The sequence below is a fragment of the Vicugna pacos genome, chromosome 23 (genome assembly GCF_048564905.1).
Source record: "Vicugna pacos chromosome 23, VicPac4, whole genome shotgun sequence".
Taxonomy (NCBI): domain Eukaryota; kingdom Metazoa; phylum Chordata; class Mammalia; order Artiodactyla; family Camelidae; genus Vicugna; species Vicugna pacos.
In genome coordinates this window covers 7754934-7782122 of record NC_133009.1, presented here as the reverse complement: position 1 = coordinate 7782122, position 27189 = coordinate 7754934, and the positions used below count along the sequence as shown (strand labels likewise).

General features: G+C 51.1%; 2 protein-coding genes across 4 annotated transcripts in view; both read right to left on the bottom strand.

The window, feature by feature from the left end:
* The window catches only part of LOC140688707 (plasma membrane calcium-transporting ATPase 4-like), a 95674-nt gene that overhangs the window by 23453 nt on the left and 45032 nt on the right, over positions 1-27189 (bottom strand). For all 3 annotated transcript variants that reach the window (XM_072948428.1, XM_072948427.1, XM_072948426.1), the window contains exons 3-14: positions 13885-14082; positions 13020-13277; positions 12423-12548; positions 11862-11984; positions 10668-10703; positions 8981-9142; positions 6063-6277; positions 5485-5727; positions 4714-4955; positions 3535-3763; positions 1008-1187; positions 235-322 (exon numbers count right to left, since the gene is read on the bottom strand). In XM_072948428.1, the coding sequence (XP_072804529.1) occupies positions 235-322; positions 1008-1187; positions 3535-3763; positions 4714-4955; positions 5485-5727; positions 6063-6277; positions 8981-9142; positions 10668-10703; positions 11862-11984; positions 12423-12548; positions 13020-13277; positions 13885-14082 (2100 nt within the window). The remainder of the gene's footprint in view (positions 1-234; positions 323-1007; positions 1188-3534; positions 3764-4713; positions 4956-5484; positions 5728-6062; positions 6278-8980; positions 9143-10667; positions 10704-11861; positions 11985-12422; positions 12549-13019; positions 13278-13884; positions 14083-27189) is intronic.
* Positions 21154-21516, bottom strand: LOC140688603 (large ribosomal subunit protein eL34-like). The gene has a single exon (XM_072948242.1). The coding sequence runs from the start codon at positions 21499-21501 to the stop codon at positions 21154-21156; it is 348 nt and encodes a 115-aa protein (XP_072804343.1). The 5' UTR covers positions 21502-21516.

Here is a 27189-nt window from a genome sequence, read left to right as displayed (position 1 = left end):
ATTCACGGCGCTACCGGCCACAAGACACGACCGCGTTTAAAAGCAACTGTGTTATGTGCCTTACAACCAGGGGCCCAGATGTTTGCTAAGCTGAATGCTCCCGCCACGAGCTGGGAAGCTCTCCTAGGACCTCCCCGTGCAGGACAGGACAGCTGCTTTGGCTGAGGGTTCTTACCTGCGCTCGCCCTGGCCTGCCTCCCTCTACCCCCACACCTGCTCGGGAGCCAGCCTCACCTTTCACCAGGGTATGCTTGTCAGTGGGGGAAGATCGCGCCAGGACTCGGAGTCGAGGCCAGATTTTGTCCAGCTCTTCTTGCTCTACCTGCCAGCACGAGACCACACCTGGGTCAGTCAAGCCCAGAACAGCCACCCAGGAAAATCTTACTTCTCCACACACGCTGAACTCCTGGGAGACCTGGCGTCCCACGGCCCGTGTAGGACTGTTATTCCGGACTCCAGTGGAGAGGAGGCAGCCAGCTCAGTCTCCAAAGGCAGGCTCACTGATGTGTGACCATTCAGGCCCTGCTTGTCTGCTTTCTCCTCCCAGTTCCCGACCTGGCAGCCAGTCCCTATGTCTTAGGGTCAGCTGTTGGCTCAGGCAGCTAAACCTCCTGAGGACTGAGGTTTGATTTCTATGTAAATCAGGCAGTGCTGGTCTGCTCCACACCCAGACCACGTCCTCTTCCTAACCTGTGCCACTGTCCGTCACAGGGCAGTGACACTGGAGGGCTGAGGTGGAGGGAAATTAGTGCAAAATCATCCCGTGATGGAACAAAATGGAAAGACATGAGAAGTTAGTGTCTCAAAAGGTAGCTTGTGAATGCAGATCATGAGAAGAAAGAAAACTCCAGTTTTACCGTCTGAGCAGCTTTGGGAAAAGGGACGTTTCACTACGAAGAGATTTTAGTTGAAAAGCCACCCACTTTCTCCCACGGGTCCCAGAGGCCTCACACGAGAACCCGCCCCTCTCTCATCCCGAGGACCCGACCCCCGCAACCCACACCCACCTCGCCCTTCTCGTTGCGGATGAGTCGATTGAATTCTTTGCCTTCTAAGCACAGTAAGTCGTCCCCAGGTGTCAGAATGCCACATTTGGTGGCGATGGCCCGGGCCGTGTTGATATTGTCACCCGTCACCATTCTGACAGTGATGCCTGCCCGTTTGCATTTGGCAATTGCGTCTGGTACCTGAGAGGAGAGGAGGAGGTGGGGGTGGCGAGGCCTGGTAAGATGCTCAGGCTGGGCTGTCCCCTCACTGCGGACGGGAGAGAGGCACCTGGGGAGCAGAGCCACGGGCACAGCCCAAGTCCGGTCCTTTTCATATTGCTTGGTGTCCTCGCTTCTGTCCTACCTACAATACTCACATTTGAATTTGGCTTCTTGTACCATGACTTGAAGGGGAAAGTTGCTTCAAGAGTCAGGTGTGAAAAAAGCTTACTCTCCCAATTACAGTCCACATTTCTCAGCAGGGCATGTCTGGTCTTTGAGATTTTGCCACCGCTTTCCTTTTTAGCAGAAGTTTTTACCACCTTCCACCTCCTTGGCCCATCCTCCAACCGTATCAATTCTTTTAAGTTTCCCAAATGCGTGACACCTCTCATGCCTCTGGGCCGTGACGACTGACAGCCCACTGGTCAGAACTTCTTAGAAGCAGAAACTTTTCAATGCCCTAGAGTTGAAAATAGCCTTCAGCTATCCTGAGGGTGGGTACTTCGTGCGAATACGCTGATTGAAAGAAGGTGTCTAGAATATTTAGAAATTAACTTAAAATGGATTAAAGACCTAAATGTAAGACCGGATACTGTAAGACTCCTAGAACAAAACAGAGGCAGAACACTCTCTGACATAAATCCCAGCAATCACTTTTTGGATCTGCCTCCTAAAGGAAAGGAAATAAAAGCAAAAGGAAACAAATGGGTGTAATTAAACTCAGAAGCTTTTGCGGGAAAGGAAACTACTGACAGAAGAAAAGACAACCTACTGAACGGGAGAAAGTATTTGCAAATGATGTGACTGATAAGGGACTAACATCCAACGTATAAACCACGCAAACAACTCAAACCCAAAAACCTAACAATGTCACCTACCCCCCAAAATAAAAAGCCAAAAACAAACAAACAACAAACGAAAACCCCAACAACAACAACAACAAAATTCTGACTGAAAAACGGGCAGAAGAACTGGTCAGACATTTTCCTAAAGAGGAAAGGCCGACGGCCAACAGGCACACGAAAAGATGCTCAACATCACGCATCAGCAGAGACGTGCAAATCAGAACCACGAGGAGCGATCCCCTCACACCTGTCAGAATGGCCATCACCAAAAAGAACACAAGTAACAGATGTCGGCAAGAACGTGGAGAAAAGGGAACCATCGGACGGTCCAGCTGGGGATGTAAGTTGGTGCAGCCACTGTGGGAAACAATACGGAGGTTTCTCAAAAAGCTTAAGACAGAACTACCATATGAGGCAGCAATTCCACGCCTGGGTATGTATCCAAAAACAAAGAAACAAACCCAAAACCCCACCCATTAAAAAAGATACATGCACCCCAATGTTCACAGCAGCGTTCTTTACAACTGCCAAGATGTGGAAGCAGCCTAAGTGTCCACCAACAGACGACTGGATAAAGAAGACGTGGTATACTTATGCAACGGAATACCATGCAGTCATAAAAATGAACAAAGGTTTGCCATATGCAGCAACATGGATGGCTGGGAGGGCATTGTGCTAAGTGAAATAAACAGACGGAGAAAGACGCATACTGTCCAACATCACTTCTGTGTGGAATCTAAAAAATACAACAAATAAAGAAGCAGACTCACAGATACAGAGAACAAACTAGTGTTTACCAGTGGGGGGAAGGGGGAGGGGGAGGGGCAGGGGAGTGAGAGGTACAAACTCTCAGGCATAAAATAAGCTACAAGGATGTATTGTACAGTGTGGGGAATAAAGCCAGTATTTTATAGTAACTGTAAACGGAGTATAACCTTTAAAAATTGTGAATCACTGTACTGTATACCTGTAACTTTGTAATGCTGTATAGCAACTGTATTTCAACTAAAAAAAAGGAAAAAGGTGGCTAGAGACAAAGGTGGTATCCCAGTTAGTTCTGCCTCCTGCCCATTCTTTTTTTTTTTTTTAAATTTGAAATAGTCAGTTTGCAACGCTGTGTCAAGTTCTGGTGTAAGCGCAATAGCCTGGCCGACCTGCCTGTTCCTGATCGCCAAACAATGAGCCCAGCGAAGCCTACGCTTCTCACCCCCAGACAGCATTCACCATAGGAATGCCACTCTCTGTGAGGCCAGTGCTCCACAGCAGCTCTGTGAAGCCGGAAGCACGGGGACATCCATCCCTGTAAATGAGAAGCAGTCAGGAAACTTAGGGAAGTCAAGTCACAAACAGAAACTAGTACCCCAGTTCCTGTGACTTCGAGGTGGCGTCTCATTAGGTCCCAGTGGGCCCGCACGTGGGCCAAGGGCCACTGGGAGACTTCCATTCCCGTCTCCTAGCCCTTTTCCCAGCCAAAGCCTCACCTCCGGGCGCACGGGGTCCTCAATGCCCACCACTGCGATACAGGTCAGCTCAGTGAGGATTTCGGCCTCGTTGTCCCACAGGGGCTCTACGCTGAAATCCCGGTAAGCTATGCAGATCGTCCGGAGTCCCTCGGAGGCCATGGGCTCAATGACAGTGCGTATCATCTCATCTCGGTCCTTACTCTTGAACGGCACTGCTTCCCCTTTCTTGTCCAGGATGCGGTTACACCTGGGGAGGCACACAGTCAGAAAGCAGCATCCCCCTCCCCACCCACTGCGCCCCCACAGTCATTTACAGACGTTCTGGGAATTCTGCATCACTTCCAAAGATACTGTTTCGTCGTCATAGATCTCCATCCATCACCCAAAGCTGAGTCCCTTTTTCCAAGGTGGGGCGGCCGGTAGGTGGATAAGGCAGGCAGAGCATGTGATTCTCCCATGTCATCTGTCCCTCCTCGCACGTGCACGCAACACCAAGAAGGTGCTTTGTGGATCACCTCCTCTTTTCAACTTCCCAAAGGTAGAGAGACTTTCCCAATCCCCAGCGTCTAGAGGGCTCAGTGCGTGGGGTGTGCTCAGCAAGAATGCGTTGACTGAAAGAAGGCGGCCAACACTGAGCTGGGGCACTGGTTTTCAGCTGCTGGCCCTGTATCCACGTAGGCCAACTTTTAATGACCTGTGGAGAGTCTAACCACTTTAAGTTATGCAACTGCCTGTGATGAGAACTGAGAATGAACAGGGAACACAGAACTAACATCTCTAGTACCTGCTGTGTGCAAGGCATCTTACGTACACTGGGTCATTTAATCAGCCCGACCCTGTGAGATGGGCGGGTCCTCTCTTTCCAGAGGAGGAAAGGGAAGCTTGGGTGGCCTCGGTCTGCATCCTGGCTGTGCCTCTATTAGCTGTATCACCTCGAGCAAGTTACTCGGCTTCCCTGCACGTCTGTTTTCTCATCTCTAAAACAGGGGTAATGACCGCATCTACCTCGCTGAGCTGTGGAAAGTACCAGGAACCACCCGAGGTACTTAAGGACAATGCCTGTCGTCAGTCACGGTGCCGCCACCTCGAAGAAGGGCTCGCTCGTCACGCACGTGGATGCAGCGGAGAGCACGGAACCCAGACCTTCCTGCGGGCAGGATCCTGAAGGGCAGGAGAAGTGCAGGGAGGGGCACTCACTTGCGCAAGATGATCTCAGATGCGCCCTTGCTGTACATGCGGAAGCCGCCGCCGGGCTTCTGGATGACGGTGCTCATGGACTTGCGCACCGAGTTGAAGGTGTACACCTTGTACAGCTTCTCCTCGGGCACCTCGCTGCGCACCGCGTGGTAGTCCTGCTTCAGGTCCGTGACAAAGCCCAGCAGCGCGCACTCCGTCTTGTTGCCCACCTGCCGCGGCAGGCCCCCCTCCTTCTCCGGAGGCTGGGAGGGAAAAACGTGGGACTACTGAAGATGCCCCGGACAGAAGGGAACTTAGGAAGGAGAGGACTTCCCCACAGAGCTTTCACCTCTGTCCAGAGTCCGTGGGGTGGGTGGACAGTGGTCAGTGGTGACTGTGGTCCCTGAGCCACCTGGGGCTTCGGGTTTTTCGTCGCCCCGGGGCAGTGCTGGTGTCTCACCCTGTATGGGGGTTTTATTCTAACACTCTCTCTTAGTTTCCGGAAACTGAGTAGTTTACTCCCGATAAGCCCAATTCTGCTACCAGCATGAGGTCTCTTTCGAGATACTGCCTTTACATGGTGACCGCAGGGCATGTCACAGCCGTGGAGTCCCACCCGCCTCACGCCACCGCATCTACTCCCGTGCATTATTCCCTAGTCTCACCCCAAACGTGTTCACTGAGGAGCGGGAAATGGGATGTGGGATGGCAATTCAGGTCGAACAAACAAGAGAAAAGCAGTGGTTCCCTCCAACCACCCGCTTTAAGTGTCCTGGCAAAGGAAGAGCTCACCAGAATCTTGGAGGTATAGGCACTGTTGATAGAAATGCCATTGACAATGAGGTCCAGCACCTTGGGCACGAGGACATCGGGGCTTGGGATCTGATGGTAACGGGTATCTCCGATATAAGCCTGCACCACAGTCATGCGGTTCATGGTCAGCGTGCCTGTCTTGTCAGAGCAAATGGCCGTGGCGTTGCCCATGGTCTCACAAGCATCCAAGTGCCGCACCAGGTTATTGTCTTTCATCATTTTCTACAGGGGAGAAGGGAAAAGTCTTGAGAGGGGACCAAACGAGCGCTCCCAAATACAGGTCAAAGGCCGTCTCCTAGTTAACAGCTCTCCACACTTCATCGTCTTGTCCTGCACAAAAATGCACGATGCCGTTTTTGTGACTCCTCTGAAGATTCTCCTGGGTTAAACACTGACGCAACTGATCAAGATGGTCCTTCCATAGTGTCAGTGGCTTCTGCTCTTGGGAGACACCACTCAGACTTTGTGAAGACAGAGTGGCCCATCCTTTTACCAGAGGTTACACGGCACCCTCCCCCTCCGGTCTCTGTCCTACAGGAAGAGAGTTCCAGTCTCACCTTCACAGAGTAAGCCAGTGAAATGGTGACGGCCAGCGGCAGCCCCTCTGGCACAGCCACCACCAGCACAGTGATGCCAATGATGAAGAACTTGACGAAATACTGGACGTAGATGGCGGTACACTCAGCTAGCCACGGTCTGCGATGTATCACAAAGTTGTCGATCACAAAGTACAGAATCAGGATGATCACTGTGATTGCAGACATGATCAGACCTGCCCGGGGACAAGGCACATGAGTCCAGGCTCAAGGGTATGCCTAGGGCCCTAGCCAGAGATGGCCTGGCATACATTGAAGCTTTTGCTATGAAGTTTTAAAACGACCATCTCCAGGAAGTCACACCAAAAGCGCCGATCCATCCTCTGCTGCTTGTACATTACAGAGAGGGGAAAAGACATGACTTTGCACTCTAAAGACTGGGTTCTAGTCTCAGTACTGCACCAACTCGACTCGTGGCTTTGGACTGGGCTTTGAACCCCGCCCCCAACCCAGTCTATTTCCTCATTCATAAATAAAGGGGTTGGTCTAGTTTTCTAAAACATCATTCTATGATTCTATCTCAGGCCTACCTTCTTCCCACAAATCATGATGTAGTGCCTGTCTTTGCCTGTTCCTAGTAGTCTGTCAATTTGGGCTTCTCCCCTCGCAGCCTGGAGAGCGTCAGGCAATTCATGACCTGTTTCCAGCGATGCCCCTGTGGTGTTAGCACATCACCTACACCACTAACTCTTAGACCGGTGCTTCCCAACCTCCCTCCTGATATGGTACAGACAGAAGACAACAATAGCAAGTATCAATATAGTGGTTCCTACGAGTCAGGCAAGGACTTCAAATCCTCATAACAACCCTGTGAGATAAGTTACTATTATCAACCTCTTTCACAAGGAAACTAGGGCACGGAGAGGGTTAGATATGGTACACTGGAGGGGGACCAGCCATCCTGGTTTGCCTGAGACTGAGCGATTTCCTGGGATGCAAGACTTTCAGTGCTAACACCAAGAAAGTTCCCAAGCGAACCGGGAGAGCTGGTCACCCTACACATCCTAAAATGGAAGAATCTGCTCACGGTCAGAAACAACTGGCCCAGGGGCTCCGACGGCCTCGGTTGCTGCCTGGCTGCTCGGAGTGCTGAGGGGATGGGTGTTTGGGCACCTGTCCCTGCCTGTGGCACAATACCTGGGAAGGGCTCTGATTCAAACCATACGCTGAGTTCTGCCTGCTTTTCCCAAGGGTCCAATGATTCAGAGGAATGAGGGCAAGGCTAGAGGTGATTATATCAATGAAAGCACATTCTTTTTAAAAAAATTTTACCTTTTTCTTATTTGTTGTTGGGGGTTACACAATTAGGTTTATTTATTTCCTTTTTAATGGAGGCCTGGGGATTGCACCCAGGACCTCGTGCGTGCTGGGCACATGCTCTACTACTGAGCTATGCCCTCCCTGCCTCCGAAAGTATATTCTTTTGTACTTTGCATCCTCAGGGTCAGGGCTAAAAGCTGAGGCAAGCAAGGCATCTAGGATGCAACAGTTAAGGAGGCATTCACTCTCAGGGTGGTGCAGGCCATCTCACTTGCCGCCCCAGAGTCCTGGTCTCGCTTGGTGTGTGAAATGAACAAACAGAGGGGACAAGAGGCCAGCCCTCGGGTGGCCTGGACTCCCTAAAGAACAAAGCAGGCATCAGGAGCACAACAGGAGGGGTTAGGCAGGGGCTGTTTAATGTTTCAGACCTGTGTGCCAGGCTCAGTGACTGGCCTCCAAGCTTGTAATTCCTCTCACCCGTGCATCGTCTACATGCAAAAGATGTGGTGGAGGTCCGAATGAGCTGGGGGCTGGAACTGAATGAATGGGTGAGAATCACACTGTCCAGTAACTCTCTGTGACGCTTAAAATGTTCTCTGTTCGCGCTGTCCAATATGGCAGCCACCAGCCACATGTATTTACTGACCAATTCGAGTAGGCTAACGTGACTGAGGCGCTAAACGTTTAATTGGGCTTAACTTTCCTGCGTTTAAACGGAAGCAGCCACACACGGTTAGCAGCTGCAGCAGCGGACAGTGGAGACCCCTGCTAACTCAGTGCGTGCTTAGCAGAGCAGCGGCACCTGCCTCGCCCGGGGAGCTTATTACAAATGCAGAATCTCTGGATCCCAAGCCCAGACCTCCTGAATCAGTGTCTGCACTTTAACAAGATCCCAGGTGAACTGTACACACAGAAATGTACTGGACTAGACTGACTGTAATAAACACAGAGGTGGGGTCAGGAAATAATTAAATAGTGGAAAAAGACTGTACTTGAAGGGACGCGTCCACCGAAGGGGCCAACTTCCTTTTGTTCCCTCCTGCAACCCCCTCGCCAAGCCACCCCAACGCTGAAAGAAGGCCGGAGAGAGTGTAGAAGCAAGTGATGGAGAAGCCACTTCCTCTCACGATACACAGGAGTGCCTTAGTGACCTCCGCTCTGGAAGGAGCCTCGTTCGTCACTGTCTTCCTCTTCCCTCCAGTCCTCGTTTTGAACTGATTGCTCCGTGCCTGGCCAGGGAACTGCCCTCGGCATACAGCAGCCTTCTCTACCCTTAAGGAATCTACAAGCCCATTCATACACGAGACAGGTGACTAGTCATCAAAGCCTTCCTTCTTGCTAATGCGAATCTTCCCTGAGTGATACAAGCTCACCACGTCCCATCTGTTTGGGCCTTTTACCCTGACACGCAGGGAAACACTTCTCTCTGCAGAAGCCTAGGGAGTGGCCAGATGGCTGCAGAGGGGGACACGGCCACCTGGACTGCACTAGCCACTCGGGAATTTTCCGTTTCTTTCTGCCAGACCTGGCTGGCGTAGAAAGAAGGCCACGAGCGCAGCGGGGATCCAGAAGAGCACGGAGGAACGACCCCGAGACGGCTCCACCCTCCTCCGACTCACCAGCTTTCCCAATCTGAACAGCCAAGTGCGTCAGCTTGCCCTGCAGCACCGACTTCTCCTTTCTGGGCAGCTTGGCTGCCTTTTTCTCCTTTTCCTCGCTGTCGAGCCCCTCCTGGCTGTTGAGTGGCTGGATTTCCAAGGCCACCCCATCCTGAGTCTTTGCTAGAGTGCACACAAACGGGACAGGTGAGCGGGCAAGGCAGCAGCAGCGAGTAGCAGGCGGGTGGAAACCAGCAACCCTTTCTGCCTTATTCCTGGAATTCGCCTTGGACCCCGGCGTCAGAGCTGACCACCGCCACCCCTGCCTGGCCGGAGCTTGCCTCCGACCCTCTACTAGGGCCTCTGGAATGATATTCTAACAACTAGAGGGGAAATGGGTGCTTTCAGGGTATGGATTTCTCCTTCAGTGGCAGCTTCCTGGCGCAACCTCAGAGCCCCAAGCCAGGTTTCTTCCACCAAGAGGATTAGTCACACCGCTGAATGCTATTACCAGCAACCATCCTTCCTGGAATTCAGTGCTCACAATAGTGAATCTTCACTGCAGAAAGGGGCTGAAGGGAAAGGCTGGTAGATGTTCTTAGAGCACAAGGGTCCTACTCTGCTCTTCGAATGGCTCATCCTTTTCTCTCTGCAGACTGCCATGGAGGAACCAGATCTCAGACACAGGGCATTTTCCAGTTCCTTCTTATATTAGCTGAACGATAGGGGAAGGAAACCCCCTTTCTCCCCTGGCTGACGAAGGCAGGGAGGTGCAGAGTGGGACCTAGGGGTAAATCTTTGGGGGAAAGGGAAGAAGCTGGTGTGAGGGACCCCCTGGAATAAGAGAAAGCAGGGATAAAGACAGACATATAAATCCATTTTGCTTTAAAAAGAAGAGTTAAAGGGATCTAAAATTAAAGAACTATTTCTGTGGAGTCCTGGTCCTCCGACGGATGACTTTATTTCTAAGGACTACTATGATGTGGGTTACAAAAGGGAAAAATCTCCACGAGCTGTCTCAAGAGAGCAGTTCTTGCTAGTTCCGAACCCCCCGCAGCGTCACCCCTGCAGAGCTCGATGCCCGTCCTGAGATAACGTCTCTGCTGTCAGACTCACAAACAAGACAGAGACAGGATGTAAAACACAGCCTCCAAAAAAGAAACACACATCCGATTAGGAGGAAGAAAACAGACTGTGGAGAGAAAGTCACAGAGAAAGGAGCTCTCTCCATCCCTGGCAAGACGGGCAGAGAAGGAATCCGGACAAGAAGAGGACACCAACGAGGAAGCTGGCAAGAGGAGGGTGCAGGGACCGCCCATCCCAGCTCCCTCCACCACAAGGGCCCCGAAGTCTTCCGGCCCAGAAGCTGACGACCAACCGTTGGTTGGTGTTTGAATCCAGCCTAGGGCGGTGAGGCAGGGAGCTCGGCACCCTGCAAAGAGGGATCGATCCCACGTACTCCCCGAGAGAAACCTTGACATGAGGTTCCTGGCGCCAACAGCAGAGGGTGCTGTTGCCCCGTCTTAGATCGGGTTTGGGAGCTTGCCGCCACCCCCAAATCTCTGCACCTTCCTCAGGACAGGGCATCTGGGCCACAGCAGCGGACAACAGACTTATGGAGAGGCAAGGGGAGACGGCAGATGGCCTGGAAAGGTCTGGTTTGCGTGTGAGCAGGCAGAGATGGTAAACGAGGGAGCGGAGAGGTTACCTTTGTTGCGATTTTCAGAGACTCCTTGTTTTTTACCTGTTTGAACAAGAAAGAAAAAAGTGGAGACCTAAAGTGACTCTTAAGAGATCAGATATCCAATTTGCTGGTCCCGCTCAGAGCCCAGAAGGGCAACAGGAAAGGGGGTGAGTCGCGGGGGGGAACGTGAAGGAAGCTCACATCTCTGTTCACACCCATCTCATTACAGGATCTCACGGATCTCCGGAACGCGGACCAGACCCACGCGGGTACGCGGGTGAGAGCACGCCCGCTTCTGAGCTGCCTTCTCCTGGAGCACGGCTGCTGCTGGGAGGGTGCTCCTGGCCCGACGTCATCACGTCACTTGGGGAAATGGGGTGGGGGGTTAGGAAGCGAGAGGTTTGAACAGTTTCTGCCTGATGGCAAAGGCCCTGAAAGGTGCCTCCACATGGGTTCGCCAGCACTGGGCCGGCCTCGTCCTTACTCACTGGCCGGCAGCTACAGAAACGAGCAGTCTAGCTCCTGAGCGAATGAGTTGTGTCTCCTTTTCATCAACTGCCCTCCACTAAGCAGCCCAGGATGGCCCTCCAGCCAAGCAGGAGGGCGCCCTCTCTCCTCCAAGGGAAGAAGGAAAGCTCCGGGGAAGATGTGGATTTGGTGCAGGGGTTTTTTCCTTCTGTTTTCCTTCTTCCGGGAACAAGTGGATAGCAAAGACGGGACTGCCTCTGGCGCAGACATTCCCTCTCTGTTTCCACTCTCCTGGCCATGTCTCTCTTCCGCTGACAGCCCACAGTTTCAGCAGGAACCCAGTTTCTTCTCCTGGACAGTCTTCCCTCAGCTTTGATGGTTCATATAATCCCTCATGTCTTAGGAAGAAAGGGAGGGGCCTGGAAGACTACACAGAGGGTGTTTGGGGCCAGAGCACCTCACCAGCTCATTTGGGGCAGGCTTTCTACCTCATCCCTTTGCTATCCAGCAACAGACACAGGAATTGAGGCTCAAATGCAACCTGACTTGGGAGCCTAGAGCCAGGATCTGACTTTCATTAGGGCATTGGGGGAGCCAGGGACGACACCTCTATCTTGGCACAGGGTTTGGATGTCTGTACTCATCTTCCAGCAGGTTCTTCCGGCTAGGTACTTCATTCAGACCCGTTCCCTTTCCTAGTTTGTCCCTGGGGCCGGAAGGGAAGGGATGCTCATCCTGAAAGCCCTTTACCTTTTTTCTTCTTCTCCTCTTCTCCCTCACTGGCCCCCAAGAGGGTAAAGATGATTCCAGTCTGGGAGTTGACACCCACAGCAGTCACTACCATCCGGCCAGAACCCTCCATGACATGGGTCCCTACGCGAGGAAGAAGATGGGAGAGGCGTTGTTTTGTACCTAGTCACGCTTCGGTGTGAAACACGAACTTAGGGGAAAAACAGCCCCCCTTCCTCTCCCACAGGCAGCGATACGCTCAGCAGACAGTAGGGAGAGGTCAGCTGGCGGGTAAGGAGAGCGCTGTGCCTGACCGCTGTAGGGGCAGGCCGCTCGCCCCACCCTCCACCCCCGCCAGCAGAGCCCTTCCACGGCCCCTCCAGCACTTGGCTCACAGACAACCTCTTTAGGCTCCCCAGTATTCTGGTACTGGCACCATTTCCACTGATATGCCACTGTCCCAGCTGAACCTTGGGGCGGGAGATGGGGCAGGGTGAGAAGAGAGAGCCAGGTCTGGATAAGGTCTCTGTGGGTCTGTCTAGCGGGAGGTAGAAAGGGAACTGGGGTCACCAGAGGCCACACCTGAGAGCAACATGATGTCTCTTTCCAGGGACTTCTTGACATGCTCCGATTCCCCGGTCAGAGAGCTCTCGTCAATCTTGAGATCATTCCCCTGGATCAGGATCCCGTCTGCAGGCAGCAGGTCGCCTAGTACACAGAGCAGAAGGGGCAACAGAGACAGAGGGTAGGTAGGAGTCTGGTGGAGGGCGAGGACCATCCAACCCCCATCTCAGGGCTGCTCCCACAGGCCCTCCCTACAGGGCAACGGTGCAGGGAGTATCTGGGGAGCCTCTGAAAGACAACTTCAGCTCTGACAATCCAGGATAAGACTCCTTTCCAGGTGTTATAAATTCCAACAGTTACTGATCCCCAAGCACTTTCCCATAGCCTGAATGTTATATACTTTTAACCTATAACCTCACAATCTTTGGGAAGAGTTTCAGTTACACCTTCTTTGAATTTCTTTCCCACAACCTCCTTAAACTGCAACCTAGAAGCTAACACAATTTGGGGGTCTTATCTTTTTGGATCCTCAGTAATTCCCAGTCCCCTTATGCCAAAGGACCTGGTCCTCAAATAGGGAAGGTGGCACAGGTCCAAGAAACACAGAGCTCTCACCGTATTTGATTTGGGCAATGTCACCCACCACGATCTCAGCCACCGGGAGCTGGATGATGTGACCATTTCGGATAATGGAGAATTTCTGCTCCTTTTCGATGCGGTTCTGCAGCCCGCGGAACTGCTTCTCTTTGCTCCAGTCATTGAAGGCAGTCACTAGCACCACGATGATCACAGAGAACAGGATGGCTGCCCCCTCAATCCAGCCGGCTTCCGCCTCCCCTTCGTCTTCTGAGCTACTTACGGCTAGACCACACTCTAGCCCAGGGAAAGGAGAGAAAGGAAGGGTCACTGAGGGGTTTTCGATGACATTTAAAATGGGGGTAGTGCTTCTGCAATCCCCCGGAATGGGAAGTCAGGGAAAGAGAGCAACAGAGAAAACTTCTGGGTAGAACAGCTGTCCTCCGAGGGCACCAGAGGACAGCAGGGCTGGGCAGCGTCTCATCGTCAGTGGAACTATGTCCACTCAGAAGAATCAGACGAGTAAACAGCAGGAAACGTGTCAACGCAAATTACAAGCAAGTCACATATAAAGAACTTACGACCTGGCAACATGGTCAGGCTCCCACGGCTGCTTCCCATAAAGCCAGATAAATGGGGGGATACGGGGAGCTCGGAGATGCAGGGCTTTGTGGGTTGAATGAGGGTGCAGGAGTCATGACATTCTGAGCAAGGATTTGATGGAGAAGAGGCCGGGTCGGAAGAATAGCTTACTAGCTACTTGTTGGTTTCCTTTGGGGAACCCACTCTGGATAATGGTGAGAAACTGTTAAGCTACAATCTGTCAGCACCAATACCAAGTGCTCTTTGGTGGGGGTGGGAGGCACCCAGAGCACAGTCACGCGGGGCTGCTGACGACACTCACGCTCGTTCTCTTCCCCAGGGGGGCGGTAGAAGGACAGGACCAGGGAGATGATGGCCGCGATCTCCAGGATGATGAGTGTGACGTCCTGAAGGGCTTCCCACACTAGTTGTAAGAAGGTCTTGGGCTTTTTCGGGGGGATAAAGTTCTGCCCGAACACTTGCTTACGTTTTTCTAGGTCTGTAGGGTTCCCAGATAGACCTGAAAAAGAGATGCAAGTCGGACGAATGAGTGAGAAAAGAGGGGCAGAGATGAATGAGAGAAGAAGGCCGTTAACTCTTTACAGTGGCCAAGACATGGAGACAACCCAAATGTCCACTGACTGCTGACTGGGTAGGGAGGATGTGCTGTATGTATTCAGTGGAATACTACTCAGCCGTAAAAGGGCATAAAATAGTGTCATTTGCTGCAACATGGATGGACCTGGATATTGTCATTCTAGGTGAAGTAAGCCAGAAAGAGAAAGAAAAATACTGTATGATATCGCTTACATTGTGGAATCTGAAAAGGATGACACAAATGAACTTGTCTGCCAGGCAGAGACAGACTCACAGACATAGAGAACAAACTTATGGTCACTGGGGGTAAAGAGGGTGGGAAGGGGTAAATTGGGAATTTGAAATATGCCCCTCTTGGGGAGTGACGGAGATGTCAGCTATCTTGATCGTGGCGGTGATTTCACTGTGTGTACATCCATCAAAATTCATCAAATTGTACATCTGAAATGTGTGTGGTTTACTGTACAGGAACCAGACCACATTAAAGGTGCTTAAAAAAAAAAAAAAAGAAGCAGCAGCAGCCAGTTAAAAGATCCCTTTAAAAAGATCCTTTGCTTCCTGATCTGCCCAAGTATGAGATCCAGTTAGGTAAGCACATCTGACTGTCCTTTATGACTGGATTACTGCATTCTGCTGATTCTTGTTTTGTAGTTGACTTTATTCCTTTGATGACTATGTAAGTTTAAAAAGCCAAAGCTCTAATCTGTTCTTAGAAATAATAATCAGTACATATATATAAACTAAAAAAACTGCAGTATGCTGTATATATGTATTTACATGCAATATAATGTGCATGTGCACTCGAACTGTAATAATTCTACCTAATAAAATTGAAAAATAAAATAAAAACAAAAAGATCCCTTGCTTCCTGATCTGCCCAAGTATGAGATCCAGTTACGGTGACCATCCACACCAGTGTGCCCCAGACTCGGGGGATGTGCAACTTTCAGTCTAAAGCCAGGCAAACCAAGACAAGGTGGTCACAAGAGCCACTCACTCCTCTTGGTCTCCAGGGTCAGCTAACCCCGACCTAAACCTTCATCCCCTCCTCACTGAGTCCGCTCCAGGCTCCAGCGGGAGAACACAAACACTGACCTGCTTCCCGGGACTCACACAGAGCTCTGCTCTCACATTAACATGTAAATGCTGGTCATGATTTAACAACTGAGCTGGCTTCCACCCACTGGCTCATACGGAAGAGCCAGAAAGAATAAGCTATCTGCTCAAGGTCACACTAGGAGGCCAGGGGACAGAGCCCAACCAGCTGTGCTGGTTCCAAGTTCCAATGGCTTTGGGAGATCAACAGAGCACAGACTCCAACTTTGGGCACCTCCTTTAAGCACACATATCCATCCTAGGCTGTCACACACGCAGGCACACTCACATTGACACACACCCCCACAGAAACACATGTATCTCTAAAAGGTACTACTGGTCTACTAAGTACTACGTACTGTGAATGAAAAATACTGCAAACCACATCAGTAAACAAAGAACGCTGAAGCCAGTGAGTCATCAGCGGCTGCCGCCACCCCCTAGTGAGGACAGGCCTGCAGCCCTGCCTCTGCAGCCACTCATAATGGTGCACCCTGAGGGGGCTCAGAGTAAGGACAGGACAGGACACTGGCCCTAGATAGCCAAAGGAATGAATTCAATGAGCCAAATGTTTGCTTCCTCCCATACATAGAAAAGCGCTAAATTCTTTAACTTGAGATGCCTGGTTTTCTTTAGATAACAGGTGATCTTTCATTGTTCCAACTACCTGGCCTTTGCTGTAAAGCCCCTGTATATCCTAGCTCCCCCCTACCTCTTCGGAGCAGTGCCTCAGAGCGACCTGAGAGGCTGTCATCCTGGGCTGGAAGGGGTTCGAGTCCTCAGAAACGTCCCCAAATAAAACATAACCCACAACTTTCAGGCTGTGCGTTTATCTCAGTCAACAGCACTTGCAGATGTGCTAGGCGCTAAGAAGCACTACTTAGACTGAGTACTAAGGAAGCACCAGTATTAAGTACTAGTATTCAGCTTGAATAAGAAGAGAAGAAAGACGAAGCCAGGAAGTTAGAGTACACAGTCCTTGATTATCAGCGCCCCTAACGCGCATGCATGGCGACACCCACATCTTCTAGGCGCGGCCCAGAGAGAAACAGAGCTAGGCAGAATTAGGCCCAGTGCCTTCCTTACATTCAGGCCCCTCTAACGGGCCCCAAGGGGGTTGCACTTTAAGGGACGGGGAGAAATCCTGTAAGTTCAATTAATGCCGGGTGGCACTTATCAAGTTGTTCACACACAGCAGCAAATTAACCTTGGTTTTGGCCCTGGGAGCTGTTGGCCACACGATCTGATGGGCTTCCACCGGCAGGGGGAGGCAAACTTTGTCTTGGAAAAAAGACCAGCAGCTGAGGAGCATTAGACTCAGGATGGGGACACTCCCTGTGGCTTCACACAGAGGGAGCTTCAGTCTACGTGAAGGGCTGCTCCGATGGTGGGGATGAGGGCATCTCCACTGAATAGGACCCAAGAGTGTTACCTTAAATGGCAAGGAGAGAGATTTGGGCTAGAACTAAGGAAGTCATTCAGATGGAAAAAGATTTTGAAAACGGGAAGATAGGTACCAAGGGAGTCTTGTTTGCAGGCTCTGAGACGGCCTCCGCTTCTCCACCCAAGAGGGAAACCACCAGGAGAGGTACCCCAGGTCCACCCGGGGATCCTGCCTGGGGGTAAAGCGGGGGTGTGAACTGGCATCCACGACTGTGGACACGGGGACTGGGGACCACTTTCTCTCGCTAGTGCCCAGGAGAAGGAAGCAGGGAGCTGTTCTGAAAAGTGGTGCCTGATGGTCTTGTCCCGGGCCTCCGGCCTCCTGGTTCCCCTAAGCACCCCCCAACCCCGGCCTCCAGCGGAGTGGCACAGCAGAGCCCCGCAGGGGAGCGGGTTCGGCCAAGGCACTAGAAGCAGCTGGGCTGCTTCCCAGAGGCTCCCTGCCTCCACCACTTTGCGAAGTCCATTCTCAGCAGGAAAGAAAAACCGGGGCCTGGGAAAGGAGCGCTTCTGGGCAGCGCACTTGGTCCCCAGGCAGGGAGAGGCAGAGCTGCCAGAGGGCAGGGCCTTGCTGGCTCTCTCCTCCAGGGACCCGAGAGCAAGTCTGTGCCAACTTGGAGCTGCGGGGCTGGAGGCCAGGCTCGCTCGAGGCAAGCAGGAGTTCTCATCATCTGTGAATCTCCCTGGGATGCTTCTCAGAGAAGCGGGACTCACAATGTAAAGGGAAGAGATGCTGTTCCCTCCTTGACAAGGGCGAGTGGCTGACTGTAAGGGCAAACCAAGACATCAGATTTAGAGATCGTTGTAAGGACATCCCAACGGCCTAACGAAGGCCAAAGCTAGAAGCTGGGGTAGCCCTGCCCCTCTGCTCTCGTGTTAGTGCCCTGTAATCAGCCTGGACCCTCTCTCTCTCATCCACTTACTGGTACATTTAGTCAGATGAGCTTCACCTGCAAAACATGCCCAGAGTCCACTCACTTCCCCTTTCCCACGGCTCCCGTCCTGGTCCAAGCCGGGCCATCTCTCTCCCGGTTACGGCCACTGTCTGACGGGGGAGTTTCTTCCACCCTTGCCTTCCTGTCCTCAGTCTCTTCTCAACATAGTAGCCAGAATGATCTCTTCCAAGCCCAACTCATGACACTCACTCACTCAGAGTCTCTGGTGGCTTCCACTTGGAGTGAAACTGGGCACTAAAGACCTTATGATGGCCCTGAAGTCTCCAGCCCCCACCCCTTACTCACCTCCTGCTGCGTTGGCTTGTTCACTGAGATCCCGCCAAGCTCGCCTTCCTGCCTTCCTCCGAATGCATGAGACACACTTCTCTTTGCTGACCCCTGCCCAGTTGTTTCCTTTCTCGGGTTCCTCTTCACCAGGTAGGGCTCATTCCCTCACCTCCCTCACGACCTTGCACCAATGCCACCATCTCAGTGAAGACCCTGACCATCGTGTTGAACGCGGACGTCTCTGCCCTGGTACTTTTGCGCCCCCTTCTCCTGCTCCATCGTTTCCCTCTAGGGGTCTTCCCCCCAGTATATTATGTGATGTATTTATCCTCCATTTGTCCATCCCCCTCCAAAAGGTCTAGAGCAGCGCCTGACACAGTACGCACACAAATTTGTTGAATGAGCTGCATGAATGAGTAATAAATAAGGCTGTTCACATTTAAGTGATTACTCTGGGCCAGATGCCGCCCCGGGCACGTTCGCATCTTCTCACTTGAACACTGCAAAGCCCAATGTGGTGGCCACTATTAACCCATTTTACATACAAGCAAACTAAGGCCAGGAGAGGTTATGTAACTGCTCGAGTATGTGGCAGAGTTTCTACCGCTCCCCAGGAAGCAGCTGGATGCCAACCTACACACGGAGGGGGCAGCGTGTGGAGGCAGCCGCACGCAGCTCGGGCTTCACTCTACTGTCACCAAATTGTCCTGGTTTGCTTAGGACCCTCCAGGTCTCAGCACTGACGCTCCTGCCTCCTTGTAATCACCAGCCCTCAGTCCCAGGCAAGCAGGGATGGTCGGGCGCCCTCCTTTATTCAGCTCAGGGCAGGCGCACGTGCTGCTTGCCCCTGCACCTCTAGGCCCGTCAGTCCTGTCCACTCTCTATTTACCACTGGGGTGAATGAGTCCTGTCTCTTTCCTGTCCTCAGGGATGGTGACCCCATGTCTGAGTCCAACCTATGATTTTTGTACTCGATTAAAGTTCCATGATTAGCCTTTTTTTGGATCCAAGCAAATGAAATAAGACACATTATGGAAGACAGAAAAGTCATGTGCTGCTCTTGCCTAGATGCCTTAGAAGTCACACCTTTACTTGCTTTTTGCCTTTTTCTCTCCTCTGCTCCACCTTAAGTCACCCTAAGCGCTTGCAATAAGCTCCCTTAAGGAGGCAAGTGGCGCACCAAGCCCCCAGCACGCCCAGGGCAGGGAGGGGCAGTTTGGGGCTGTGAGCCCAGTAGCCTTGGGAACTTGGGAATCCTCTCTGACATGTGGCATGGCACGGGAAAGCCATGTGGGACCGGGAGCTTGGCCAGTCCCCAGTTTGGGGCTTTTCCAATCCAATTCTTCCTGTCCCCAAGATGCTCCCAGGCTCCGATCTCAGAGGCTGTGATTTCACACAAATACTTGCCCAGCCCAGGAGAGGGTTTTAGCCCCTCATCTCTGCAGTGGCTTCTCAAATACACAGTTTCCTGAAGAAGGGAAGGACGACTTGGCAGGGAGAGAATGCTGGAAACACGGGAAAAGGGTTTCCCCTAGAAATACATCAAGAAAATGAGAGGAAACCTTGTCCCCAAGGACACAAGAGAGAATGCCCCACCTAAATCGGGAGTACTTCTGGCCCCCAGAGCCAGACTGCACACATGAGCTGGGAGAGGCGACAAGAATGTCAGGCTGTGAGGTCACCGCCCCCACCCCACGCTGGGGAGTCGTGCGGCCTCTGCCCCGGCTGGCAGGACGCGGAGCAAGCAGCTGTGGAAAATCTGCGTGTGCTGTGAGCCTGTGCAGGGCCCGGGGCTTGGGAGGAGAGCCACAGCCCAGCCCTCGGTGGCCTGGCTCCAGCAGGGAAGGGCGGGGGCCAGCTTCCCGAAGAGGCACCTCTTATCAGAGCCAGCTCAGGCCCAGAAAGGGTGGGGCTAGGTCAGACATCACGAGGGACTTCCCAGCTGTCTGGGTTTTGACACCTTGCCGAAGAGACAGCAGAATCTTCTCCCACACAGAGGGCACGCGCGAGAGGTTTCTCTGGGTTGATTTGGAGGCAATCCCGTTGGGCGTATGAGAAGAACAGACACCCAAATGCCTTTCAAGTCCTGCCTTAAAGACCCTGGAGTAGGGGGCTGGCAAAGAGTGGCTTACAATCAGCACGAGGACTGACAGGCTGTAGCCACCTCCTGCTCCTCACCCAGCGCCACTGCTCCCAAGGCGCAGAGCAGTTTCCCAACTTCAGCATCTCAAGCTTAACACAGCCGCAGCTTGGACATGTGTTCTTTACTTACTGGACTTCCAGCCCCGAGAAAGCAGTCTCCTTAAGGTCACAGCAAGAGGATGACGGACTCCGAGAAGCACGCCCCTTCCTTCACTCTCTCCGTCCCAGAGCCCTGCCCGAGGCGGCAGCCTCCTCAGGGGATGTCGCTCTTTACCTGGCCCTCTGTCTATGCCTTTTTTGGACACTCTGACTCTGGCACAGGGAAGAGAACGCTGCCCAGAGTGCCCTCCTCAGCCCTCGGCTGGGCCTTCTCCCAGGCTGCACGCGCACACACGCCGCCCTCCAGTGTCACGCTCCCCAGTGCTCACACCTCAGCGCTAAATAAAAGGAGTGAAAACCCCACTTCTGAGGGGAGACGACACGATGCCGCGGACAAGGAGGGAACGCTGTCCTTCTTCCCACCTCTCAGCTGATGGGTCAACGCAAGGCAACAACAAGACGGTTCAAAACAAAACGAAACTCACAAGAGCTTCTGCTGAGCTGTCAAGGGAATGAGCCCGGAAGGTTCTAGGCCTGGTGGAAGGGGACAAAGCAGGGAGGCTCCTCAGGTTCAGGAGCTATAATCACTCTCCCGGCCTCCAGGTTTCCCTCCCCCCGGCTTGGTAACGTTATGCCAGCTAAGCCTCCAGCTCTGGGCCAGGAGGAGCTGGGCAGAGAAGGGTTCGCAGAGCCCGGGGTTGGCCGCGGATGAGAAGGCTCACATCTGTCACGCACTGTTGGCCTAATTCAGCCCTAGGCGTTTAACCCAGAACCAGACGGGGAACTCCCAGGGTGCAACGTGGAATTCCCTGCAGGGGGAGGAGGGGCTGAGGGAGGGTGCTTTCAGCTCTCCTGTCTTCCTCCATCACGGCCGATTCTGCTTCCCCCGGGTTTTGTGGAAACCTTTCCCACCCCTCTGCCAAGGACGAAATATTTCTTTTTTCCCCCTCTTTTTCACTTTTTTATTACTCAAAAAAGCTTCATTTTTAAATTTAGCTTTCTGACTCTGCTCGTGATTTCAACACTTTCACAATGATTTTCTGCTCCTCAATAAGGAAAGCATCCTTGATCCTGTCACAGACACATTTAGCACACGTGGAACCACCATAAGCCCGGCTGACATGCTTCCTTGTTTTAGACCGTCGCATAAGAACGTTAGGTCTCACGATGCGGACTCCTCGACTTCGGCCTGGGCACACGCCACATGCAGATTTTGATGCCTTCCCAACTTTCTTGGTATAAAGGTAAACAACTCTGTTACCAGGGGTTCGGGACAGCCTAGTTTTGTTAGAGGCTGCACTGTAGGGCAGCCTACGATGGTTTGTCAAACACTGGACCATTCTGAATGCCTCTGGATACCGTCTCCAGAAGAAGAATAAGAAAGATTAAGTATTTCTTTTAAGAAGCTACTGAACTTGCCCCGGCTGCTCACATCACAGTGCAGCTGCTCTCTGGCTGTTTGAGCTGGTCTGCCCACCTCCGCCCCCTCCCCCACCTCCAAAATAGTCTTTTAGCATGAGTCTCTCTCGTAGCTTAAACCAGTGCCGATACGTCTGCCCAAGTGTGACGGGCAGAGTGGACCACAGATTGCTAATCTCTGCAGTCGGGCCCCCATGAATTGTTTTTAGGATAATTGATTTGGCCTCTTTAGCAGAGTTCCAGGTGATGGCTCTGGGGCAGAGGGCAGGAGGAACGAAGCAGCTCAGCGATGCTTCTAGGCTGATATTGACGGACTCCTGAAAGCGGACACTCTGTAAGCCCTGAAGCTAGGGAGAGAAATCCCCCAGAAGCCAGGTGCCCCTCTTCTTCGCACACCTGCTCCACCCCATACTCGCTTGGCATCCACTCCCAACAACACTCTCCGAAGCAGCGGTCTCTAAACAGGGGGCGTGCATCCGTCTGTTGGAGCACGGGAAAGGTACCGGGCTTTTTATATTACTTCATCCATTTCTGTTTCCTGTCGATCCTACTCTGTAGATAACATTCGCGTTGGAAGTACTAATAGTCATACAGCAGTGCTGTAGGTGAACATTTGCTGGGGCTATGTGTGCAATTTTCTGCCAGACTGACAATGCTACTAGAAATTTCTACCTGCCACACTGAAGAAGAGCCCAGTCTCAGCATGTTCCAGCTCGAGGGAGAAAGGACCTGCCACCTGACCTCCAAGGCATGGCAACAGGAACACGGCGAGACCTGAGATCTTAAGGTGGCAAGGGAAATTAACCTAAACCCTGCAGTTAAGGAACCAAAGTGAAAATTTGGCCTGTCTTAAAACACTCTTTCCCCTCCGGCCATTTACTCCCCAAGGAATGTCAGCTCCCCAAACCTAGTAGCTGAGCAGTAATCATGCGAGGCAAAGATGCTTGCGTCTTGTGCCATGAACATTGAGTAAGTGGTAGCAGTTACCACAGAGCATGGCCAGGCCAGAGAGTCCCTAGGCAATCACGTGACCAAGGAGTCCCATCTCCAACTCCTAAGCCCCCTTCTCCTCCCCCGCAATCCCTTCAGCTTAGGTCCACATGCTATGTGCCCCCGTAACACCACGTCCCCCATCATGGCACTGTGCCAGTATTTCTGAAAGTGCCTTGATTTCTGTGTATCCTTTTATATGCTCTATGGAAAGAACTGTCCCTGTCACGTTCACCTCTGTGTCCCCAGCACCTGCTGGACATTAAATACTTGTTTAATGGTTGAAAAGAAATTAGAAACCCTCTGTATCACACCCTCAACTCTGCAGAGAAAAGAAGTTAGCAGAGTAACAGAGGGAACATGAAACAGAAATTCCCACCAACATATTTTTAGGTCCACATTCAACATAAATAGCCTTCAGCTTTCTGAAAGAAGTCCACGGGGAGTGACTTATTATTTGGTCAAGGCTCCTGTTCTCCTGCCCTTTCTGGTCTGGGCCCAGACCTGCCCCCTAACCGTTGGCCTTGCTCCTCAGAAAACATCATTCTTCCTGCTACGAAGGGTTACACAGCTGAGGAGCAGGGGGGACAAGTTCTCTGGGGAAAGGAGAGTTCATACAACCTTCTATTTAGACCAAAGAATCTTTCCTCCAGGAACCCTTCTTCCTCCTGCACACAGAGGGAAACCGAGACTAAGGGAAATACCTCTGCTTTCTTACCCTTAAGCCACAGGTAATTCTCACTCACACGGATTTCTCTTGCTCACCGAAGCAAGGAGATGGCATGGAAAACTGATCAGAAGATAAAAGGTTGGGGACTGGGGTACAGCTCAGTGGTAGAGCGTGTGCTTAGCATGCACAAGGTTCCAGGTTCAATCCCTAGTACTTCCAAAAAAAAAAAAAGAAGAAGAAGAAGAAGAAGATAAAAGACTGTCTTCTCGTGGGTATTATACAAACTGCTCTGCTCTTTGGGGACTGGAGAGATTGGTTGGGGTGGGGATGGAACGGGGAAAGAAGAGACAATAAGAAGGGGGGATGAAGAAATTGGAATGAGGAAAGAAGCAAGCAAAGTCAAAAGATTCCATTGGTGCAAATGCTTTTCCCTACCAAGAAACCCTACGCAACACAGCCCACTCCTTCAGGAACTCACCTCTGCCTCTTTGCTTCTGTTTAACGTGGCCATGAAGGCTGAAATCTTTAGTCCATTAGATGAAAGCAGATCTCTATCACATCTCCCCCACCCTTCTTTGTTTCCCTGACTTTCCTTCCCATTTTGGCTCCTTGCTGGATGCTGGAGGCCGAGCATCTCCAGGTCTTCAGGTTTAACCAAGTCTTGGCCACTAGAGTGCCTGCTCTTACTCTGACCAGCCTCGCCTACTCAAGGAACGTAAGCCCAGAGTAAATTAACAGCAGCGCTGGGTCACAGTTAGACAGGTTGTCAGGCATCGGAATAGAAAACAAATGGAAAAATTGTCCGTGCTTCTGAGATTCTTTTCTGCTCTAACAGAAGAGGCAGCAGAGCATTAATGGACCATGAATCAGAAAATATGGACTATTCCATTGAGTCGTATCCTGTGGTAAGACTTTAGGCAAGCCGTTTAAACCTCTTAGCCTGTTGAGAGAGACAGAGAGAGAGAAGGAGAATGAATTAAAATTAAGTCTCATCTGCCTTTAGAATTGTATAAATCTGGAATAATAAAACCATGTTAGCGTCAGAAATGTCATAAACTCCAAGTTCTATAAGGCCCTTAGTAGCTACGGCTGTGGTTGAAAGCGATCTGCCAACCTATACTAAAGATGCTACCGGTCCAACAGTCCAACAGAAAGTATCCTAGGAACCAGATTCCCCACTCGTTCTTCTCCTTGGTTTCCAACCAGCACAATTCAAGGACCAGGTAAATGTCTTTACTCTTAATTATGAGTCTGCAGGGGCCTCCCACAGGTGACAAAGCTATGCTAGGCTGTCAGGCACCTCAGCGCGGTCTTCTGTGAACAGGCTGGCTTTTTATAGCATCTGCTCCTTGGGGCACCTGGATATCCACGCTCTCTTCTCCGCCTGCCCAACTGAACAGCTCGGCACTGCCCTTGTCTGGGGAGACACTCCTCTGAGTCTCCTTTTTCTATCCCTTTACTCTTCTCACACACCAGGAGGTCCCCATTGGCACTGGGGGCTAAAAACTACTCATGGAAACGCTGTTTTTTTGCCCCGTCTCCCCAGCTGCAGGAGCAGCCCCGAGGCAACTGCAACAGTGACACAAACGGGATACGTATTTGTGACCGCGGAAGCAGGGGCATGGAAATGGACACCTGTGCCAGTGGCAGGGGACCTGGGGTGCGGGCGCGGCCAGAGTCTGGAGCAACAGAGGCACCTGACGTCAGAGGGGCGGCTTTCAGCCACAGGTCTGAAAGCGGGACTGGGAAAGAATCTGAGCCTCTACGTAGCATTTGATAGCTGATGTTGAGATCAGAGTAGGATGTATATGTTGGCCTTTGGGAACGGAAGCTCTCTGGGAATCAGGAAGGAAGCAACAGCAGCTGTGAGAAAGGATGTGGAACGTTGGGAGGAAAGTCTGGACCCTGCTAGCAGGAGTTTCCCAGATTCCAGCTTATTGGGGCTTCTCGGTTCCCTTTGGTGAGAGAAACAACTGACCAAAGGGATCAAGAACAGGATAGCAGGCATACATCCAGAGGGAACCTTAATCCAAAAAGATGCCTGCACCCCAATGTTCATAGCAGCACTATATACAACAGCCAAGACATGGAAGCAACCTAAATGTCCATCGACAGAGGACTGGATAAAGAAGCCGTGGTATATTTATACAATGGAACACTACTCAGCCATAAAAAATAACAAAATAATGCCATTTGCAGCAACATGGATGGCCCTGGAGAATGTCATTCTAAGTGAAGTAAGCCAGAAAGAGAAAGAAAAATATAATATCAGTTATATGTGGAATCTGAAAAAAAAAAAGGCAAATAAACTTATTTACAAAACAAAAACAGACTCACAGACATAGAAAACAAACTTATGGTTACCGGGGTGAAGGGGGTGGGAAGGGATAAATTGGGAGTTTGAGATACTGACTGGTATATAAAAAATAGATTAACAAGTTTCTACTGTACAGCACAGGGAACTAGATTCGTATCTTGTAGTAGCTTACGGTGAAAGGGAATATGAAAATGAATATATGTATACTCGTGTATGACTGATGCATTGTGCTGTACACCAGAAACTGACACAACATTGTAAACTGACTGTCCTTCAATTAAACAATAAAAAAAGAACAGTATAGGAAGGGAAAAGGAGAGAGATGCTTAAATTCTGATGGTTGTGTCTCAAGTACTGAATGATCTCAGTGAAAACATAACAGGAATAGCCTCTCTTTAAGGTCAGTACTACTGTGAAGGTGGCAGGATACAGAAATCTCGCTGACAGCAAGTAGGCATTGTCTGCAGGGCAGCCCTTAGGTACTAAACAGAAGGCAAAGACTGAGCCGTGTGAAAGCCACTGAGCACCGCCATCTTAACCAGGTCTCTTTCAGACACCAAGAGGTGAATGGAGAAAACGGACAGTGGTTGTGGTTAGACGTGCAGCCACCTCTCCAGATGTAATGATACATCGCACTCCAGAGGGTCTCATATTCTGACAAATATCTTCAGACACATGGATTTCATTTTAATGTGAGGCAACTCATTTACCGAATACCCATTATAAGTGTGAGATTATACATACATCATATTATTTAATCCCAATAACTCTACAGGCTAGAACATTAACACTGTTCTCAAAGAAACTGATGTTTACTCAGAGACTGAGTAAACTGTTCAATGCTTTTCAGCTAGTAAATGCCAGAGCTGGTATTTGAAGTCAAAGCCTATGAGATAAGAAACTGAATTCTAGAAGTAAAGAGACCATGTAGGGCAGCTCTCTCTGCAAAGAAAACAAGACACGAGCAATGTACAGATATCTAGATAAGAATCTCTCAAGGGGAGGGTGTAGCTCAGTGGCAGAGCACGTGCTTAGCATGCACAAGGTCCTGGGTTCAATCCCCAGTACCTCCGTTAAAAAAAAAAAACCTAATTTACCCCCCTTCCAAAAAATAGACTCCCTCCCCCACCAAAAAAAAAAAAAAAGAATCTCTCTCTCCCTTTTTCTAATCCCAGAGTCTGGACTTCAAGTCACTAACTTAAAGCACTGGCTTGGGGTTAAAACTTACTAGAATTGGCAAGAAATGTGACGTGGCCTCCAAGAAACGGTCAGAAACGGTCTACCCTCAAAAGGCTAAGATCTTTGCTCAATCTCAAGCTACTCCGCCATGGCCTGCCTGACTCACAGGACCAAGCAAGGACCTGTAATAGAGAAGCTGGAACCAGGCAAAAAGTAAGAAGGTAAGAGTCCTTTTGTTCGCTCTTCATTTTGATGGTGATGCGGCTCACTGGGCACTCGGGCAGAGCCGGGTCAGCACAAAGCTGGATTTGTTCATTCTCTTTTAAGAACAGATTAAGAAGAACTGTATTAAAAGTACATCAGACAGAGCTGAAAAAGTCATCAGTAATTCCCTGACAGAAAACAGAGCGGGTAACTCAAAGATACGGTGGGTACAACTGACTTACAATCCCA